This window comes from Pyrus communis, chromosome 10 (assembly GCF_041283825.1).
Source record: "Pyrus communis isolate YQ-2024b chromosome 10, ASM4128382v1, whole genome shotgun sequence".
NCBI lineage: Eukaryota > Viridiplantae > Streptophyta > Magnoliopsida > Rosales > Rosaceae > Pyrus > Pyrus communis.
The window spans coordinates 9,087,781-9,110,151 of NC_142574.1; the positions used below are offsets into that span (position 1 = coordinate 9,087,781).

The 22,371-nt window shown below is 39.1% G+C and overlaps 2 protein-coding genes and 1 long non-coding RNA gene across 6 annotated transcripts; 1 reads left to right on the top strand and 2 right to left on the bottom strand.

The window, feature by feature from the left end:
- Positions 1-907: 907 nt before the first annotated feature.
- LOC137727319 (uncharacterized) lies at positions 908-3,340 on the bottom strand. Its single transcript, XR_011067783.2, has 4 exons — positions 3,240-3,340; positions 2,978-3,080; positions 1,523-1,671; positions 908-1,298 (listed from the first exon to the last, which is right to left on the bottom strand). It is a non-coding gene; the product is annotated as an uncharacterized LOC137727319 (long non-coding RNA).
- An 11,824-nt stretch (positions 3,341-15,164) lies between these two features.
- EMB2745 (Tetratricopeptide repeat (TPR)-like superfamily protein) lies at positions 15,165-18,638 on the top strand. Of its 4 annotated transcripts, XM_088677953.1 has the most exons (3): positions 15,165-17,801; positions 17,918-18,099; positions 18,349-18,638. In XM_088677953.1, the coding sequence occupies exon 1, from the start codon at positions 15,262-15,264 to the stop codon at positions 17,515-17,517; it is 2,256 nt and encodes a 751-aa protein (XP_088534079.1). In that variant the 5' UTR covers positions 15,165-15,261; the 3' UTR covers positions 17,518-17,801; positions 17,918-18,099; positions 18,349-18,638. The 4 variants fall into 4 exon arrangements, with proteins under 4 accessions (XP_088534079.1, XP_088534077.1, XP_068324660.2 ...); XM_088677951.1 differs by lacking the exon at positions 17,918-18,099 and having other exon boundaries at positions 15,165-17,876; XM_068468559.2 differs by lacking the exon at positions 17,918-18,099.
- Positions 18,639-18,961: 323 nt separating this feature from the next.
- LOC137729585 (protein ALP1-like) lies at positions 18,962-20,793 on the bottom strand. The gene has a single exon (XM_068468561.2). It carries the CDS (start codon positions 20,700-20,702, stop codon positions 19,347-19,349), a length of 1,356 nt encoding a protein of 451 aa, XP_068324662.2. The 5' UTR covers positions 20,703-20,793; the 3' UTR covers positions 18,962-19,346.
- Positions 20,794-22,371: the final 1,578 nt, after the last annotated feature.

Genomic DNA, 22,371 nt, shown 5'->3' on the forward strand with positions numbered 1-22,371 from the left:
ACTTTGACCACCCAAACCCTCCACTATAGAGAGTTTTTCCGTATTACTAACAGTATTTGAAGAATGGAGATGGGAAAAGATAGGCACTAGTACCAAAATGCCCTACAAACCAATATTTCAAAAACAAAAAGTTAACTAAAAACTAAAATGAAAATAGTTATCAAACGGACTCTAGTGGATATTGACATGCCAGGCTTTGGTTACCACTTTGTTGCGTTGGTAACTGCAAGCTTTGGTTACCACTTTGAATGCTGCATTGGTAACTTAGTGCCGATAGTGCAAAGCTGTCTACTGGGGGATTTCATAATCTTTAGCTCTTCAGTAACTGAAAACAAGCTAGCTCTTCAAAGTAATGCAGGTACTGGATTGATGATACATGCACCCATAAATGTTCAATCACATCTCTTACATATGGATTCGATGTGTTGAGTTCCACGTGAGTGTGAGATGTGATGAGCAATTGATGCAAGGCGCAGTGGATAGAAACAAATTATAATGATAGATAGAATGGATAGGTAGGGTCCACTATGTCCTAGTGTGTGGATAGGCCTGAAAACCCTATAAACTTTGGTTCTAGTACCAGCCTACAATATACACACTAGAAAGAAAAAAGCAGCAGACTCTTACAAAGAGAAAGGCAAATAAAAACAAGTTTACAACTCAAATATCAATATGATAATTCAAACAACTTCTCCCATTTTCTTTACAAATACATGAATTTATAGATGCTTAAACCCCCTCTTAATAATTATTGATACATGCATCATTACTAGAGTTAATGAACTCATTAATATTAACCCCACTTAATCTACCCCACTAACATATATTTATTACATTAAATATAGATTGAATTATTACATAAAATTCATTACTTCAAAACCCTTGTATTCCATGTATATCGGCTGAATTTCAAAAGCCAAATGTATTGAATCTTCCGATGATCTTATTTCATGTCCTACATCAGCAATGTTGTAACTAAATCTGGTACAAATTATTTTGTTCTATTCAACTGGCTAGGTACATCATGGAACTGAACATCCAGTTATCCAGTAAATCAGACACTAAACCACTAAACTTCCTAATGAAAGTTAAATAAAGGTGATGAACGACTAGAACAAAAAACAAGCAAAACTCTTCTTTCAAAGCTCAATGCATCAAGTGTCTGACAATGACATTTTGCAACAGACAAAATCTGTGTAAAGGACATGCTACTCCAGATTAACTAGACTTTGACAGGCTGAGCTCAAGGCCTCCAGAGTCCCAGCCTATACTTGTGAGTGTATTTCAAGATCAGCTTCCTGTGCAAAACAGAAACCAGCTATCAATTTTTTAAATCACGGTGTGAAGTAATGAAATCAACCACCAAATTCATCAGCATGCTTAAAGGATTCCTCGGATCCAAACCACCAATGAAAAACAATACTAATATTAAAATTGCAAGAACTAACTAAAAACAGAGACTTCAATGTCTAGCTGGTGAGTCTCTAACTGTAAAATAAGTGATAGACTCAAGATTGCTTACATGTTTGCAAGGGACGCCAAGTTTCTTCAGTCTGAGAGTACGAGTGACAAGCAGCTTTTGGAAATCGCCAATCTCAGAATCAAGCTTGGCCACATGGGATTCCACTCCATTGCCAATCCCATTCAAAAACTCTGGTATCCCAACTTTCACTGCATGAAAAACAACCACGAGAACCCAATTTTGATGTTTCCCCATTAAACTAAATCCACTTTACAATCTGAAACATGGAAATGGAGACCGCCCAATTTAGCCTACACAACTACTTATAGGCTAATCTATGCACACAAAATATTCACTTTTAATTCCTTCATTATTCTTAATCTTATAGCATCAGAGAAAAGCAAAATAAAATAAAATAAAATAACAGTAATAATAATCTCAAAGAAAAAGTACAGAGCAGAACCCCAGTTCGATTTCCAGTAGTAGATAAAAGTTCCTTAGTAAATATATAGTTACATACAAGAAACACTGAAGAACAAAACCCAATATTTTTTTACTAACCATTTTTTAGATCCCCAACTTTCTCAAAACCCAAACAAGTGAGGCAACGCAATCATAAGCAATCTTATTAACCAATCCTTCTTCATTGACCAAGAAAAATTTTCATTTCTATTTATCAAAACCTAAATATAGAGCATTAACCCATTTCTTTCCACTTCTGCACTGTTTTCAGATTCCATACTTTGTCCTATCCCACGTAGCTGCCTAATCCCATCCAGCCCACCAAACAGGCCCTAAGGGCTTGTGCCTAGATTTGGAATGGATTAGCTAACGCCTAAAGTTTTGAAGGCGGAAATGAATGATTTTTCATTTTGAGGGGATTAAAAGAGCATTAGACAGACATGCATGGACGGAGGCGGCATACACTTGCTGGATAACTCAACTTATTTTGCCATGAAAATGCTCCAACTAAAAATATAATTTACCTTATATGCTAAAAAATGAAGTTTCAGTCCAAAACACTCACAGCTCAAAATACCCTCTCACATAACTTCATAAAATAAAAATAAAAATAAAAAAACAAAACCTCTTCACATTCTGTACCTTTCCTACCCTCTCACCCTTCCTAGCCAAGTAACTTTATCCGTTAGCTAATGTAGTTTACAATTTCACCATTCTAAACACCAGTTACCAAAAATCCGTTGTTGGACAATAAGTTGATAGCAATGTATCGAATTGTTAATTTAATTTTGTCATTCGAAGTTGCCCCCACTAAAAAATGTTTCCGGCTCCGTCCACGAACACCAAGGAAACTTCTCCCTTCTAATCCAGTCCAATCTTACACACCAAACGATCGCCGACTACATAAAAACTGGATCTTTTACATTTGAAGAAATGCATATCAACAAATTAAGAAAACCCATAAATTTTCTTTCCTACCCTTTTCTGGGAACCAAAGAAATATGGAAAATTCAAAAATGAGCACCAAGCCCTGACAGCAAAATTCTGACTTACCTAGATAAGGGTTTTACTGGCGAACCCGGCTGTGGAAAATGGTACCAACATTGATCTGGTGGGGAATAACATTTGCCTCCATGCCATCTTCTGTCAAATAGTACTGTTCAAATCAATAGGTCAATTCGTATTTGTATACAAATTTGTATGTAAATCAAGGCTATCAAACCTAAAACTTTGCAGACAGAGCCATTGGAAAGAGTGAATTGACTCGAACCCAATTTTCCCGAGAACAAGAGACAAGAAAATTTAAGCAAATTACCTGATACCCGACGGAGGGGAGCCAAAGAAGTCGGTTGAGACTGAGAGCGAGCTGGAGACGACGGCTTAGGGACTTACAGTCCTAAAAGTGGATTGGGGTTATTTTAAATAAAAGTTTATCAAACACTATAATATTGCTTTTTTTTTTTTCTCAAAAGCATTTTTACAAAAAAGTTTACCAAACATTCTGCTGCTTTATTTCACAGCTGCTTATTCTCACAAAACAGCAAAAACAGTTTTTTTTCAAAGCACAGTAATACCAAACCAACCCTTAATAGGCCTCAAGGTAAAATGACTAATTTAAGACCCTGATCTCAGTTTTCATTTTTTATTCTTTAAATTTTAGTATACAAAAATTGAAAATTTAGACTAGGGGTGGGCACGGTGCGGTTCGGTGCGGTTCCACCCCTAAACTGAAACCGGAACCGAAATATATTAACGGTTCGATTCGGTGCGGTTCCACTTAAATTTATTACTAGAACCTTACGGTTCGGTCTACACCGGTTCCGATCCGGTTCTTGCCGGTTTACGGTTCCTAATAATAAATTATTTGAACCACATCTAGTTTGATCCACATTAACATCCAAGCAGAAATTAGTCTATATCCCGAAAATTACAACCGTCATATTTTGTACAGCTACCATAGCTCAAACACTGACTGATACCAGCAAGCAAAGTTCCACAACTCCAGTTTTGAACCACATCTAGTTTGATCCACATTAACATCCAAGCAGAAATTAGTCTATATCCCGAAAATTACAACCGTCATATTTTGTACAGCTACCATAGCTCAAACACTGACTGATACCAGCAAGCAAAGTTCCACAGCTCCAGTTTTGAACTAACCCTGCTGCATGTTATCTGCGTGATAGCTATCGAGTTCCTTGTCGAGTTCATCAACCGACTTCTCCACAGGCTTCTTCCTCCCTTCTCCACCACGACCACTGCCGTTGCCACTCCCACGTGGTTTGACACGACCATTTCTGTTCCCTCCACGACTGCTCCTACTACAAAATCCAAAATCATTGTAACTGTAATCACTGCTTGAAATAGCAGTCAGAGGATAATTGAAAAAAGTCTGGTTAAAATGGGATTTCAAAGTAGACTTCAAACAACTCAGAAATGAACGGAATAGTTTGTACAATGAAATTTCTGTACTGTCTGATCAGGAACAACTAAATCAGTTCATAGTACCTAAAATATGTCTACTGAGTTCATCCAAACAGAGAAACAAGAATTCGACCATCTAAACTCAATTGATCATACAGATTTGCTCTAAGCTAAGCCAGGCTATTGATTCACCAGGCTATTGATTCACCAGTATGATTCATAGTACCTAAAATATGTCTACTGAGTTCCAATATGCTTTTACAACACAAATAATTGAGAAATATTACAAAGATACAACCAAGGCCATACTATTGATTCACCAGTTTACCAAGACATCAAATACCGAATCAGTTTTCTACTATTTACTACTAGAGAAGACTCAAATGAACCAGAAAAGTAAAACAGCAAACCACAAAAAAAGTAAATATCCACAGCATGCTGGCAAAAGACAAGATAAGAATTTGGTAATGTGATTTACAACGAAATGGATATAAATTCACATGAAGCCAAACAATAAAAGGGAATTTGGATTCACTACTTGCATATACAAGCATGCTGAAATTAACATGTATGATCCATGACTAATCCTCCAAAGCTGGATGCCTTTCAAGCTCAGAAAGAATTTCAGTAAAAGATTGAATTCTTTGTACGCAGTTGTGCAGATAACTTCCACAGAAAATAGGACCTTAGAAACTATTTCAATTAAGATGCATTCTGTACTGTCTGATAAGGGAAAGATGCATTCTGATATGACAAATAAGTAGAAATGCAGTTTGACAAAACTATAATTAGGTCACTGATAAACAACTAAATCAGTTCATAGTACCTAAAATATGTCTACTGAGTTCATCCAAACAGAGAAACAAGAATTCGACCATCTAAACTCAATTGATCATACAGATTTGCTCTTACATGGTTAAGTGACATACATTTCTAAGCTAAGGCAGGCTACTGCAGTCATTATTGAGTTGCAACTTTCAACTCATAAGTTTCCCAAAGTTAATTAACAAAACAGCAACTGAGCACGCCATCAACAGCCCCAAAAAAATGCAACATTTGAAGCAAGAAGAACAGCAGCATATCCAACAATAGTTAAACCAGTATAGTTTACGAAAGATAGAATCAGAGTAGAAACAGAGATTGCAACTTGCTGCAACTTACGAAAGATAGTTACATACATACCATCACTAGTAAAAGGTGATAAGTTAGGATTGAATAGTTTATGAATCCGCAATGCTATTGCTAGATGTGCCACCATTCCTTTTTTCTAGAACATATAAAAATTAAGAACTCATTAGCAAATAGTTAGTAAGCATGCAATAAAACAAGAGAAAAAACAAAAACAAAGTAATGAAAAATAAATATTCATACCTGTTTCAAGTGCTTCATAAAACTCTATATCTTCCAAGATTGTCTCATCGTCTAAAATTGAGATGTTATCTGACATCAACCAATTTTGAGTACAAATTAACCTCTCTACCATTAGAGGAGTCAATGAAGAACGATATGAGTTCACAATCCTTCCTCCCGTGCTAAAGGCAGATTCTGAAGCTACCGTTGAGACCGGAATTGCAAGAACTTCCTTTGCAATTAGTGCCAACACTGGGTATTTAACACCATTCAATTTCCACCAATTTAAAATATCAAAATCTTGACCTACTTCCACTTTTTCATTGCGATCTAACAAGTACCTATCAAACTCATGGTTTGATAGCACGGCATTACTTGCTTCAACTTCTTTTATCCAACTTTCATCCATTTCAGCTCGTTTTTTCCCCCTTCCATGTTGAGTTGGATTAGCCCCACCTATAGTACTAGTAGTATTAGAACAACTACTAGCACTAGAACCACTTGGTTGGTTGGAAGAAGGAACATATTCATCATATAGTTTGAAGATTAGGCTTTTTATCTCATCCTTTTTAGCCATGGCTTCATCAATACTACACCCACGACGCTTCAAAATATGTGGCACATAACCCAGTTTATATCTTGGATCAAGCACAAGTCCGACAAATAGAAAAGGATTCACTTTAACAAGATCACCCCAATACTTATCAAATTTTACCTTCATGCTTCGTGCCATTTCATGCAATTTCAAGCTTGTGTAGGTTTGAGTCAATAACATATCTTCTTCGATGAACAAATCAACTATCTCTTCATCAATTGCAAGCAAATCAGAAAAAGTACTATGACAAGCCGGATGCAAAGTAACACTCATCTTCAATGTCATTTGATAGAACACTTTCAAAAAATTGACAAAAATAGCAGCATTACTCCAATCTTCCATATTTGGTGGCCCATACCTCTTTTTACCATTGGAAGGTTCACCCACCCGTTCTTCTTCTTCCGGCAAATCTTCACCAAACCATGACAAGTATGCAATCTCATCATCTCCCATTCTCACAAAAGCTTTTTCAAATTTCAAAGCATTCGTTAACATCAAATAGGTGGAATTCCACCTAGTTGGCACATCTAAAAAAACAAGACCCTTGCATTCAATTTTTTCCTTCTTAACACAACTCCTAAAAGCTTCCACCCTTTGTGGAGAAGACGTTACATACACCAATGCATTCCTAATAGCTAAGATGGATTTATCTAACGTCCTCAAACCATCTTGAACTATCAAGTTAACAATATGAGCACAACACCTAACATGCATGTGCTTTCCCTTGAGTATCATTCGTGAATTTTGCCAATGACACATCTTTGTCTTCAAATACTCTACTGCCACCTTGTTTGAAGAAGCGTTATCGACCGTGATGGTTAGAACATTCTCCAAACCCCATTCTAGCAAACAAACCTCAAGAAGTTTTCCAATGGAGTTCCCTTTGTGATTAGCTATGACACAAAAGTTTAGTATTCTTTTGTGCAACTTCCAATTACTATCTATGAAATGTGCCGTTATTACCATGTAGTTTACCTTTTGAATACTTGTCCAGGTGTCGGTTGTGAGGCTAACTCTATGTAAGGCTAACTCTGTTTTCAATTTTGCTTTCATTTCATCATACATGAGGACAAAGTGTCTCGCAAGTGTCCTACGAGATGGTGGATAAAAATGAGGGCAAACAACACTACAGAAAAACCTAAACCCTCTCCCTTCAACATGTGTAAACGGCAACTCATCTAAAACAACCATTTGTACCAACGCCTTTATGCAATCCTCTTTCGTATTCCCCCTAGCCATAAGAGTACCAACACCATCATCAAAAGACAAAGTCTTTTGCCTTTTATCTAGATTTTTTCCCGGGTAACTTTTACATCTTCCTCCCTCAATATGTTTTCTAATGGTTGAAGTACCATTTCCAGAAGGGTTAGCTGCAAAGGTAGTAGAACAGTACTTACACCTAGCTCTCCTTCTAATTATTGTTTCTTTGGTCTCATCCGGCTTCACAATGTTTTCTACTTCATCGTATTCCACAAAATGCTCCCACACTGTTGACCTACGCCTACTGTAGCCAAGAGGAGGCAATGGAGGAATAGCAGTCAGTTGAGTTGGTGATTGTGCTTGAGTTGGTGATTGTGGTGGAGTTGGTGGTTGGGATTGGGTTTCAGTTGCAGTTGGTGGTGATGGTGTTGGACCCGGTAATGACGAAGGCGATGATGAAGAAACAGATGCAACAGAAGAACAAAAACCATGTGATGTTGATTGGTTCGTCATCCCTAAAATAGACAAAAATAAAAATGCTACTGTTAAACTTAAACTTAAGCAATGCAGATGCTACTGTTGGACTTGGAAATTGTTTAAATTTCCAATATGCAGCACCTAACCTCAACCTTGACAAAAGAAATGAAGACTGATACAACATGCTAGACAAAAGAAATGAAGAAATTCCCAGAGAGTCCCACTTTCCTAGCAGTCTAAAGATGAATGCGGACTTTCCTAGCAGTCTAAAGATCGATGCTAAAATAGACCTTTTTGTATCACCCTTATAATACAGGGGGAAATATTGTGGACTAATTGGAACAATATAAAAGGCTTGCCCTCCTATAAAAAATACATTACTACAAACTTTGAATCAGCAGCAGAGAAGGCTTCATGTTAAATTTTATTACCAACTTGCAAGAAATTGGGACCAATTTCACAGTAACTACTAAATAAGTAAAACACTAGCCTTAAATCTTCTCACAGTACAAACTACTATAGTAAGAACAGAAAAAAGAACCATCTGGGATGATCATAGACATGTGAAGGAGAGGGAAAAGCAAAGGTAAGACAGATAGGGTACTATGATCACAATAATGGTGATTCCAGAAAATGGTACTAAAAATTAAAACACTGTTGCAATTAAATGCCTCTTCGCAAAAATCATAAATTGAAAAGTCTCAGGCATTGTAATTAAGTTCATCTAAATATTAAATCCAAACATGAATCTCAACACAGGTTTCTTCACAAAAAGTTTTGGAGTTGAAACGTGAGACGATGACAGCAAGGAAGAACCCTGCACCAACTTCACTCTTTTACTGAGTACACTTAGGAACACTCACCATTTCATGAGAAAATAAATTAACAACAGTTTAAATGCCTCTGCCCCTACGCAACAACAGTTTAATATTGAGAGGACAAATTTCATGACAATATTAACTTGCATAAATGTTTGATAAGTTTTCTTACGACAAAACAATTCGAAAAACCCAGAAAAATTACCTTTAGCTTTGCTGATTGCGCTGCTGTGGAACCTGAAATTCGAACAACAATGTTTGTGGAACCTGAAATTCAAGTTAATCAAGAATTCAATTTAATGAGCTATTCCAAAACCCAAAATTCAAAAATTGAAACTTTGAACAATGGCTGAAAGTTGAAACAATAACAAAAAAAGGGAGTACCCGAGGGTGAGGAGAGAGGTCGAAGCGTGAAGGCTGAAGCCGTGAAGGCGTGAAGGACCGAAGGTGTGAAGGTGTCTCCGTGTGAGCGGCGTGCGTGCAGGTGCAGTGTGAAGCCGTGAAGGCGTGAAGGAGGTGTCTCCGTGTGTGTGTAAGTCAGTAAGTGAAAATGAACCTAATTGGGATAGGATCCTCTGTTTTGCAAGTTAGTGAAACCAATTTTTTCAACTTATTATACCACGACACGTGTGTGTGTGTATAATTTATTTATTTATTATTAATAAAACGGTTCGGTTCGGTTCGAACGGTTCTTGGTCCTTCGAAACCGGAACCGGAACCGGTTTGAAACGGTTCGGTTCGGTTTTTCACTCAAAGTTGACTTTTCCGGTCAACACGGTTTTTTTCGGTTTTTTTTCTTACGGTTCGATGCGGTTTTACGGTTTGGCGGTTTTTATGCCCACCCCTAATTTAGACGGTAACTATTTTTAATTTTCAGATAATGCATTTATTTGTAGATAACACTTTATTGTAGTAATAGAAAACAATTATACTTATGTACTCACCCAGTGTGAGTATGTAGTTCTGCCTCACTAATTCCCTTCCCTTTTAACTGGGGATGCAAATTGGAATGATGTTTTGGTTTCATAAGTAAAATTTTCGAATTACTATGAAAAAGTATCAAAATATTCTACTGTTTTATAGTTATTTACTCGAATAACTTTTTTATTTTATTGTATTTTTGAATACATTCTGTTCATTATTTTAATAGTAAACATACACTTATATAAATTGACACATCCCAACCTAGGATGTACACTAGGACTCCGAATCGAGCTATGTTGGCCAACACCTGGAAGGTGACGAAGCCATAAAGTGTATTGATATGGAAGATCTGAATAAATTCAAGCCTAAAAGTGTCTAAGTACAAGAGTGCGCTTGAGCGGGTATGAACTCATTTCACACGTAATGACAGAGCATAAGTACAGTACAGTAAAATAGGGTGAGAATTATACCATCAACGGTAATCATCTACCCCAAGATTTGCCGATAATCCTCGTCGGTACGAAAACTCTGCTACTAGAACCTGGAAGGGCGAAAAATAAGGGTGAGTGGGCCTGAAAAAAAAAAGTATTAATAAAAACCTTTTGAAAGCGTTATAACCCCTCACCGTAAAACTCGTACAGTTTCCAGAAAATAATACTATGGTAGGTACGAAAAATGAATGCACAGGTGCAGTAAAAACTAGGGGTGGGTAAACGGGTACAAACCTCGGGTCAAGGCGAGTAATCAAGGTTCGGGGCGGGTACGGGCCGGTTCCAATTTTTTAAGAATAGAAATGGGGCGGGGCGGGTCCATAGCATTTAAGGGGCAGGCCGAGTCCTAGGATTTGGAATAACAGGGCCTCGGACGGCCCGTTTCTAACTATAACCCATTTACTTATTCTCTAAACTAATCCATTATCCATTCCATCCCATCGTCCATTTCCTTCCTGGACTTAAACCAGACTCCCACTGTATTCATCTCCTCCACCTCTACCACGACTCAACTCCCTCGACGGCACCACCTATTCCTCATTCTCTTTTCCCTCCCACCCTCAAATTCATTGCGCCGATTGCTTCAAGATGTCTATAGAACCGATCTGGATGGAGCATCAAAATTCAAAAAACCTAGGAGATCAATCAGATTCTGAAATACCCATTTAAAGAACACAAAGGCATTGCCCCTACGTGCACATTTTTGACAAAAGGTTTCATCTTAGTGGAAAATATAATTAAAAATTAGGACTTTCTGCCTTTCATCAGAAGGATATGGAATTCATCTTTGATTTAGTAGGCGATGGCTTCGCCGTCGTGCAAAGCATACAGAATCATGGTGCTCAACACCCAAAAGCTCATCGTTGCCAGCGACATGTCCGCTAACAGGGTTCAGTTCACGGAGTACATATAGAAGACTGCCATCGTTGATCTGAGTCAGATTGGAGCCTCGCGCCATCGTAATCGATCGGAGTCGAGAGACAGAGACCTTGATTTAGGATTAGGAAAGATGAGCAAGAGAGAGAAGGACCACCACCTTCACCGATTCACCACCGGTGGTTCAGTTGCTGGTGTGGGTAGCTTCTAACCAGTCGATTTCGTTGGTCGTGGGAGCAATCTGGAAATGTGGAATGTTCTAAAGCTCTGTATCAAAACTGGAAAAGAAAAAAAAAGTTAATTGGACCCATGGACCCACCTCGAACCCGCCCATTTGAAATGGGTCGGGTTAGGGTCGGTTCCCAAACTTAAAAACCCTCTACCCGATCTGGCATGTCTCGTTACTGTTTAAAATGGGTAAGGTCCGGTTCCTTCAAAATTGGGCCTGGCCAAGCCCGTGCCCAGCCCTAGTAAAAACAGAAGCACGTCATGCCACAATATCTCAACAATAATAAATGTAACCCAGGTGTGAGATTAGTCTAAACTAATATGCCAGTCGAAGTCACCAAATGTGACCTATACGTACGAATGGACCTATTGTTCATCAGTCTATGCTAGCACACGAGTCAGAGTCACCTAGTGTGACCTGTATAACAGGCTGGGTGTTAATATGTATGCTCTAGTGCTACAATCATGTGAAAGATAACGTTATGCGTGGGTCACCTAAAAGTTGGAACCACATATTATGGTTTGTACGACAGGCTAGCACCAAACTTGGATCCAAGGCGAGCCTGCAGTATGGGAGGTGAACAATCACGTGAAGGTTGTGCTTTGGCCTGAGGCGGGATCACTAACACCGGGGTGCAGCAATGATGAGCTCTAAATAAATATATGCATGCTCATATAATTCAACCATTTCAATCACATAATAACTCACATGAACTTACTTGCGCCTCCGTAGGATCATTTGGCATAACCATAAATCTCATCACAATGCAATATTTAAATATAACACATTTAAATCATGGCCTGCTATGCATAATCAATTTTAAACATTTCTAGAAAATCGTAAGATGTGTGTGTGTGTGTGTGTGTGTGTGTGTGTGTGTGTGTGTACACTATAAAAAGGAAAAAGACCCACTCACTTGAGGTCCACGCTACAGCTTCCTAGCACAAATATCGAGGTGTCACAAACGATCGGCGCCTAAAACAATTATCAAATCACGTCTCAAAATTTTTATCAATAGAACACGTAACTTACATATCCTACTCGGAAAGATCCATACTTCGGATTCCTGTAAGTTTCTAATATCCTCAAATATTACGTACTATAACGTATCAAAGTTTGGTGACAATCCAATGGTCGGAGCGTCGATTGCTATAATAATCAAGTGGCGGACCTTAATGGAACTAGGTTCAAACTAAGGAAATTCATCAATCGGACTTCACGTACGGAATTGGCGAATCAAATTTAGCCTAGGAATGTCAGGGGATGCCTTGGCCCATGTGCTGCTGCTGTACATGGCGGTCGACCGCCCCGACTCACCGAAAAAATCAACTATTTCTAAAAATTCTCAAACTTCACATAAATGAAGATCTCAACGAGTATAGCAAGTTTTATACCTATGGCTAAGTCCAATTTGGCCGGGAAAAGCTTGAAATCGCCACCAACCCTTTGAAACCCTAGAATTTGGGTGTGCATTAATTCGACTCCTCCGGTGCTCTACCGCCTCTATTGTTGGTTGGGGTTTGTTCCTGGGTTCAAGGAGAGTTAATGGTGGTAGAGATCTACATAAATCATTTCACAAATGGTGATTCAAGGCCGAGACCCACCCAGACCCGTCAGTGGGTTTTCTCACCACATCGGGGCTAAAATTTGTCGGGTTTGGTTAGAATTAGGTGATGGGGTGTTGTGGTGAGGTTTGGTGGTGATGGAAGGTTAAAGAAGGCCGAAAAATTAGACGGAAAACCGTGGGAAAACTCCAAGGAAATGGGTCATCACGCGGGTCAAAGGAAACCCGATTGATTCCCTCCATCTCCTTTTCCCTCCTTTCCCTTCTTGGTCTCTCTTCCCATTGGTCACTCACTTCTCTCTCTTCTCCCGATTGGGCAGTGCCCATCCTCCTTCCTCTCCTTTATCTTTTATCTCCACAACCCAACTTTTCTTCCCTTTAATCTGGGCCACACATGTGGCTTTCCAAATTTTGCTCCAAAAATCTGGAGCATTCCAGAAAATAATAAATTTACAATTTTGCTCTCAACTTCATTTGTTAACAACTCATTCTCATAACTCCAAATTACGTTCCATTTGCGTCCATGCGTTCGTAGCGACGAGTACTACGAGGATACACCAAGAAAATGAACCTTACGTAACATGACAAGACGGTCAACAAAAGTCAATGTCTTTGTCTTAAAGGGCATTTCCGTAAATTCACATTTAAAATTTATAAAGACTAAAATTTTTGGGGACGGGTCGTTACATAAATTATATAATTGAAGAGATAAGCTATACAATACGAATTTAGTTTTGTTTTTTTTTTTTTCTATTGAAATAGCAGTTTTAGTGTAGCAAAGCTACCTTGGGCAGTAAGCAACTCAATTCCCTTAGTGAACAACTAATTGCCAATAGTAAACAATAATTGTCCAAATGCATCTCCACATCTCCACCCCTAAATTGAATAGCCCAGAAAATTTGTATTAAAATATTATGTTTTATAAAAGATTAAAAATAATTTTATTTTTAATTTCGGATGATAAAAAAATATTAGTTGAAAGTATTTGAAAATTTTGAAATGTGGTGTAAGGTGGAAGAACATGGTTAGGTATTTACAGAAAAAATTATAATTTTTTTATATTTTTATTGTATTTTTAATTATTTTTTATATCTCTTTATAAAAAAAAAAATTATTTGATTACTTTTTTATAAATTTTTATAATTTTTTGTAATTTTTTAATTTTTTTTTACGTGACTTGAGCATTGCTTCATATAATCCAAGCGCTGGGCCTGTCGATTTCTGCCTAGGGGAGAAACTAGGCTCCCCTGGAGTCCAGTGGAGTTGGATATCGTGGAGCCCTTTTTGTTGGGGGGAGGGATTGGATCACGGTGGAAGTGCTCTAAGGGGAATGGGTGTGCAGAGCCTTACAATGGGTTAACAATAATATGGTTCAAATTCGCTTTGGCAAAAATCAAACCTAGGACTTCTCACTTACAAGTGAAGAAGAATACCACTAAACCGTATTGCTAGGTGGCCACTACGAAATTAGTTGAATTTATACACAAGCATATGTAACCAAATATTAAGAAAGAATAATAAATTGCATATGGGAAAAAGTTAGAAAATATAAAAAAACTTATAAGATATATGAATATCTTAATTATGTTTAGAAATTTTGAAGATTACTCTGATTCCGAAATTTTAGAACAAAAATTGGAAACATTGATTATGATCCAATCCTTCCGAAAAACGTCTCTACTCCTAACAACTAACTATTTGATCTACTAACTAGTTTCTCGCTTTGTCAGCGAGAACGGCTTGGAAGGATACCATTACCAGTGAAGTGAAAGAAGATTGCAAACTTGAGATTTTAGAAGGGGCATTTCAAGAATTGAACAAGGTGAGGTTATCAAATTTAAACTAAAACTCAAAATTGAAGGTTAATTTTTGAAAACTCAAGAAATCAGTTTTATAGTTTTTAGTACTATGGTGGTGTTTCTTTTCACTTATAAGTGAAAGTTTTTAGGTTCGATTCTTACCAAAGACGAATTTGAACCACATTATTACTAGCTCATTGTGAAGCTAAATCCACCACATTCCCCTTAGTGTATATAATATCGTTTGTTTAAAAAATAAAAAATAAAAAAAACCGACCACTTAGTACTACAATTTAGTGGTATTTTTATTCACTTATAAGTGAGAGGTCTTAGATTCGATTCTCGCCGAAGACGGGTTTGAACCACGTTATTGCTAGCCCATTGTAAGGCTAAGCCTACCCTTTCCGTTTTAGTGTAAATAATATCGTTTGTTCCAAAAAAAATAAAAATTTACCAAGAACGTTGTCGTTCTCTTTAAACGTCTAAACTTTTCCCCTGTTTCTTCCTCGCGAGGCCGCCAGAACCAACTCTGCAACTGTACACTTTTGTTCTGAACTTTCTGATAGACCCCAACTTCTTCAATTGCCGAAATGCCCCTCCCGAAACATCATATTTACAAGCTACCTTCACTTCACCGGTCCCCCTCCGACGCCGCCCTCGCCGACAAGGCAATCACCTACCTCAAACGCCACCCTCAACACCTCACTTCTCTATCTTCCCATTTTACCCCAGAGGCAGCCTCCTGCGTCCTCCTCAAGTCCCAATTCGACCAAACCCTAACCCTAAATTTCCTCAACTGGGCTCGAAACCGCCAATTCCTGACCTTCCCATGCAAGTGCCTGGCGCTCCACATCCTCACCCGCTTCAAGCTCTACAAGTCCGCTCAATCCCTCGCGGAGGACGTTGCCCTCAACACCGTCGACGATGGGGGCAGTTTGGTCTTTCAGTGCCTCGCTGACTCCTTTCATAGCTGCAATTCGAGCTCGGCGGTCTTTGACTTGGTGGTGAAGTCTTACTCTCACTTGAATTTCATTGATAAAGCAATGAACATTGTTAGTTTAGCTAAAGTTCATGGATTTATGCCTGGTGTGCTGTCGTATAATGCGATTTTAGATGCAATTATTAGGTCGAAAGGGTCGGTTAAATTTGCAGAAGAGGTGTGGAGTGAGATGATTAGGAATGGGGTCTCTCCGAATGTGTATACTTACAATATTTTGATTAGGGGTTGTAGCGGGGCGGGGAATTTGGAAATGGGGTTGTATTTTTTAGGTGAAATGGAAAGAAATGGCTGTTTGCCGAATGTGGTTACTTATAATACATTGATTGATGCCTATTGCAAGTTGAAGAGGATTGATGAGGCGTTTGAACTGTTCAGATCGATGGCGTTCAAGGGTTTGGAGCCGAATTTGATTTCTTATAATGTGGTAATCAATGGCTTGTGTCGAGAAGGCAGGATGAATGAGACAATTCAGGTCCTTGATGAGATGAAAAGAAAAGGTTTTGTTCCTGATGAGGTGACTGGTAATACACTCATTAGTGGATATTGTAAGGCAGGCAATTTTCATCAAGCACTTGTTTTGCAAGAGGATATGCAGAGGAATGGCTTGTCTCCAAATGTCGTCACATATACAGCATTGATTAACGCCATGTGTAAGGCTAAGAATTTGAAACGAGCAATGGAGTTTTTTGATCAGATGCGTATTAGAGGACTTCGTCCAAATGAGAGGACATATACTACATTGATTGATGGCTTCTCTCAACAGGGGTTCTTAAATGAAGCTTACGGTGTTCTGAATGAAATGATTGGGAGTGGATTTTCACCTTCGATTGTGACTTGCAATGCCCTTATCAATGGATACTGCTTATTAGGGAGGATGGAGGAGGCCATTGGAGTTATACAAGACATGATAGGTAAAGGTTTGTTCCCTGATGTAGTAAGTTATAGTACTATTATAACTGGGTATTGTCGGCATAAGGAATTGGAGAGCGCATTTCGAATGAAGCAGGAGATGGTGGAGAAGGGTGTATCACCTGATGCAGTTACCTATTCATCACTCATTCAAGGTGTCTGTCAGCAAAGAAGACTAGTTGAAGCTTGTGATCTGTTCCAAGAAATGTTAAGCATGGGTATGCGTCCTGATGAATTTACGTACACAACCTTGATCAATGCTTACTGTGTGGAAGGGGACTTAATCAAGGCTCTAGAGTTGAATAATGAAATGATACGAAAAGGTTTCTTACCTGATGTTGTTACATACAGTGTGCTTATTAACGGACTTAACAAACAAGCTCGGACAAGGGAAGCAAAGAGGCTTCTGCTCGAGTTGTTTTACGAGGAGTCTGTTCCCGATGATGTCACATATAATACACTAATAGAGAACTGCACTAATAGTGAATTTAAGAGCGTGGTGGCCCTTGTAAAGGGATTCTGTATGAAGGGTTTGATGAAAGAAGCAGACCAAGTTTTTGAGACGATGATTAAGAGGAAATACAAGCCTAATGAGGCAGTTTATGATGTTATTATACATGGTCATTGTAGGGGTGGAAGTGTTCAGAAGGCATATAATCTATACAAGGAGATGTTGCATTTCGGTTTCATTCCTCATACTGTGACTGTTATTGCGTTGATTAAAGAACTTTTCACCGAGGGAATGAACAAGGAATTGAATCAAGTCATAGGGAACATGCTTAGGAGCTCTCAGGTTAGTGACGCTGAGCTTGCAAAACTACTCGTTGAAGTCAACCATAAAGAAGGAAATATGGATGCGGTATTTAATGTGCTTAGCGAAATGGCCAAGGATGGCCTCCTTCCAAATAGTGGAGTAGCAGCCTGTGCAGGGGGGTAAATAATGGCAAACATTCTCTTACTGAAAAGAACAAAAATGATGGCAAGCATTCAAGCTGATTGCGATCTTTTTGACTGACCAAGTGAATGAGGAAGGTGCATACTGAAGTGAACCTTTGAGCTTATATATTGGTCAGTGATTGAGAACGGAATTGAATTCTATCACCTTTATTAGAGTATTGTCGGACACAACATTAAGGGAACCAGTGGTGGCTTCTGCCAGCGAGGCCTAGTCACCCAGGCCTTCAGCCACCTTTTTACGAAGATTCTTCAGTTATGCTCAATGTAAGTAACATTTGTGACATTTATTCACAGAGGCCTAATCACTACACTTTCCTTCTTTTCAGAGTTATGCTCAATGTAAGTAACATTTGTGACACACAGTATTGATTTATGTGTAGTTTGCATTTGGTTTCGAATGCTGTTTGTGGTGGACAGCATATTCGAACAGAAGTTTTGAAGCTTTCTGGAAATGCCATTTTGTTTTTAATCTGTACTTTTCTAATCTGTACTCATGGATCAATTATGGGAGGCTCTCACTAGATCCTCTCACAACGTCTGGTAGCGGTTTCTTCTTGGTTAGGTATCCATGTCTGTCTTTCACTCAATGCATTCTGTAATGTGTGCTTGTGTTCAGCTGCAAGTGCACGCAGAGACTATATAACCAAAGAATCTACCACGCGTGGTGTTGTTCTTGGTCAATTTATGACATTGTCAGCTTTCTTCCTTGTATTTACGTGCACTCACGATTTATTTTAGAACTTTACGGTCTCAGTTAACAGAGTTTCAGCGGTTAGCATCAATTTCTTACTACTGAATCTTTCTGTTGTAGGTAGACTCAATTTCATACAAAAGCACAAGCAAACAAGAAAGTAGTAAGTTTTCTCTTCGCTTGAAAGAAACTGAGCATTATGTTTCGCTGCTTGAGAGGCAAAGGATGTGGATTTCAAGCTGCATTTGATTGATTTGATGTATGCTATGCTCTTCTCGTTGCGCCAAGGCTCAAAACTTCATGTATTCATGGCAAAATTGCTCATGCAACTATTTTGTTTGTTTGATGAAAAGAAATTGAAAGCCGCATCAATTTTGTGATGAATTATGAGCTAATGTTGATTATCTTAAGTTGCCCCTGGTTGTGTTCTTCTCTTAACATTTTGTCTTGGCAATGGCAGCTTTTGAATTTATGTTAATGGAAACACAACAACTTCCTTAAGATAAGGCGGAACATCAGGTATCGGGTGGAATCCTCCGTCAACTAGTAAATTGGTCTTTGCTACTTGTGACCTTCAACTTTCAAGGTTAACTACGATTCAACGCACATCAGTTCAATTGTACGCAAATTAGTCTACTTCTTGCTTCAATATAAGCGAATCTACCGAAGAGCGTACAGACCCCAAGAACAGAAACAAGAACATCAGACCTCTGAGCCCTTACTGTGGATCAAATGCACCAAAGAATTACGCTCATCAATATGATAATTTCGACATAAACATTGCAAGGTTACGATGCACAAGATCCTTCCTAAAGACTAGCTACAAGGACATATTACTCTGATCCCCTTCATCTTCAACGGCTAGTGCTAAACACACATAAAATGCAGTAGACCTGATGAACCACTAGTGGATTTCCACTCTTTCCGCCAATCCTGTAACTTCACTACCAAGTCAGTCGGCCCCAACAACTATCTCAGTCATCACATATTTAGCTTAATTCAAGTACTACAGCCTAAAACCTAAAACGAACAACCAAGATAACATTCAAACGAACATCCTTACATAGAAAAATAAAAGGTTTGAGAAGCCACCCCTTTACCCTGAAAGAATGCGTGTCTTATCTCGACGAAAGCCTCTGATGCAAATCATCTGCCAATGCTTGCCTCAAGCTTTCCCCATAGTAGTAAGAATCCTTCTCGCTTTCAAGCACCCTGGGCGGCGGCCCACTCTCATCCGGGTCCTTCCAGAGCTCCGGTTCAGGCTCCCTCGCAATTTGGCACAAGTTATGCAACACGCAACAAGCAACAATGGTCTGAGGCACATGATTAATACCCACATTGAGGTCCTGCAGAATCTTCCACCTCCCTTTAAGCAGCCCAATTGCCTCAACCACAGCAGACCTCCCCTTCATAAGCATTCCGTCGAACAGGTTCTGGGCAGGAGTCCCCATCCCATTCCGCGAAAAAGGTGTCAGCATAAAGGACATCAAGGGGTAGCACCAGTCCCCAACAATGTAAGGCCTCACATGATGACCCCTCACATTGATTATCTTCTCCCAAACATCGCCGGAAGTCAGCTTATTGTACAAAAGACTATCTCTGAAATGGGTGGCGTCGTCTGTGCCGCCAGGGGCTTTCACACACACATCCCAGAAGATTTTCTTGTGATCCGCCACGACCTCGAGCAAAACCGAAGGGTACCCATATCGGCATTTGTAGTTTCCGGGCAAATTGTGCTTATGGAGCTTGATTGGGCTGCCGTCAATGGCGCCACACATGTTGGGGAGCGACGTAAGCTCCTCGAAAGCCTGGGTGGTTTCAATTAGCCTGCGGCGGGAGATGGGAATCTTGATAAACTCAGGGTACAGCTTGGTGGCGAGGAGGCGGGTGACCATGTTGGTAATCTTGGAGACGAGGTATGGATCGAGGGAGTAGCGGGAGGCAAGGGTTTGGGCGGAGAAGCCGTGGGAGAGGCGGGAAAGGACCATGGCGACAGCGTAGTCAGAGGGGAGGGAGAGATTGGAGAGGGCGATGTGGGGTTTGAGCTTCTCGACGACGGTAGTGAAGACAGGGTAGGAGAGGCCGTAGAGGGACCGCCATTGGGCATCGCGGAGAGGGGCTTCTAGGGACCAGATGTGTTCGGTGGAGAGGGCTCGGAAGGCGGAGACGGAAAAGGCGGATGCGGCGGCGGTGTCGGTGGAGGCGGGGGGTGGGTTTTGGGATGAGGAGGAGGAGGGTTTGGTGCGGGAGGTGGCGATGAAGGAGAGGACGGAGGCGATGGTGAAGAAGAGGAGAGGGGCGGCGGAGGAGGAGGCGAGGAGGGAGGTTGGGGTGGGGGAGGAGGAGGTGGTGGGGGAGGAAGATGCGGCGGCGGCGGCGGTTGTGGGGGTGGTGGAGAGGAGGGAGGTTGTTGGGTCGATTGAGTTGTGGAGATGGAGGAGGTTTGACAGCATCAAGAGAAACGTTTCATCCATTTTTTTTCGATTGAAGTGTTTTCTTTTCCAGTTACAGTTTATCACAACCCTCTGAACTGAAAGAAATATCTGCACAAGTTCCTCGAGTTTGGAGTTGGAAGCGAAATTAAAACATTTCTTTTTTTTTTTCTTTTTTTTTCTTTTTTTTTTTTTTTTTTTTGTGGTGAACAACATTTTAATTTTGTTACCCAAAAAAACATTTCAATTAAAACTTTTTTACAAACGAAACCATAACGTTGATGAGTTAAATTCAACTTAATTTGCCATTTTAATTTCTAACTTGAGTTAAAAAAATATGCATGAATTGGGCTAAAAGGTTATAGGCAGAGGTTAGAAGGCCGGCTTCAATAGATTAGAACAATATTTGGCTCCCTATGTATATGAAGCTAATTTATTTTTTATCATCATTGAAAGATCAGAAATTCATTCAATTTTGTGACTATGTTATAAACTAAACTTTATAAAACGTAAGAGGGAAAAGGTGTAAATGCACGTGTGAATAAGACGCTAGAATTTTATTTATATATATGCAGTGACGGATCTAGAATTTTAAACTCGGAGGGTCCCAATAATAAAGGTCAAAAAATTTATAAACAAAAATAACGTCGAAAAGTTAAATATATACATTTCATTCAAAAATCATGTGCAAAACAACATTATAAGCTATAAAATCTTAATTAAAGCGTCCACGACGAGATTTCATAGTCTAAAAATGTTCCATGATAGCTTCATTACCAATATATGAAAAAACATCTTTCTCAATGTAAACAACTAAGCTGTCATTTAACCATTGATCTCCTATTTTGTTGCGAAGTGGACTCTTAATGATATTCATAACGGACAATGTCATCTCCACTGAAGCAGTTGCAACTGGTAAAACCAAAGTCAACTGAACAACCAAATATACATATGCAAATGTTTGATGCAACCCTTTCTCCACCATTTTCTTAGCAAGCTCATTAATCCCCCGCAATTGAGAAAAATCATTATCAAAACGCACAAAATGGGAACTCATACTTTGTAGGCCTACAAGGTCCCATTTGCAAATATGCTCTTCGGACCTCATCTTGAATATTAGAAGGATAGTCTTTCATTCGAATTCTTTTTCCCGGGTCTCTCTCAAGATTATTAAAATCAATGTCACACTCATTTTGTCTTGAGCTTGAACTATCCGAACAAGTAGATGGTGCTATTGGCTTTGGCTTGAAAAATCTTTCCATATTTCTTATTTCTAAACTACACATTTAACCAAAAACACAAAACATATACCAATCAACCAATAAACAAAAATTCCATCTAAATTTCAATGATAAAATGAGTATACAAACATAAAACATATCAACAATCATATCAATAATAGACTAAAAATCTCCACCAATATCTAATATAATTTAATTGAGATTAGATTAGAATACCAAAAAGATTACTTGAATTTTGAACCAAATAGTGGTGGCTTGGAGAATTGAAACAAGTGGAGGTATGATATTAGAGTAATGCAATTATAATATGGGATTGGGTGGGATTAGAAATTTAGGGTTTTGGAATTGGGTGAATATAAGAAAGATGGGGGGATTAGGGGGGGCAAAACAGAGGAATAGGGAAAGGACTCTTGGGAAAGATGACCCGTGTGGGGCTAGGCGTTAAAAAAGAGAGTATGGAATCATGGACA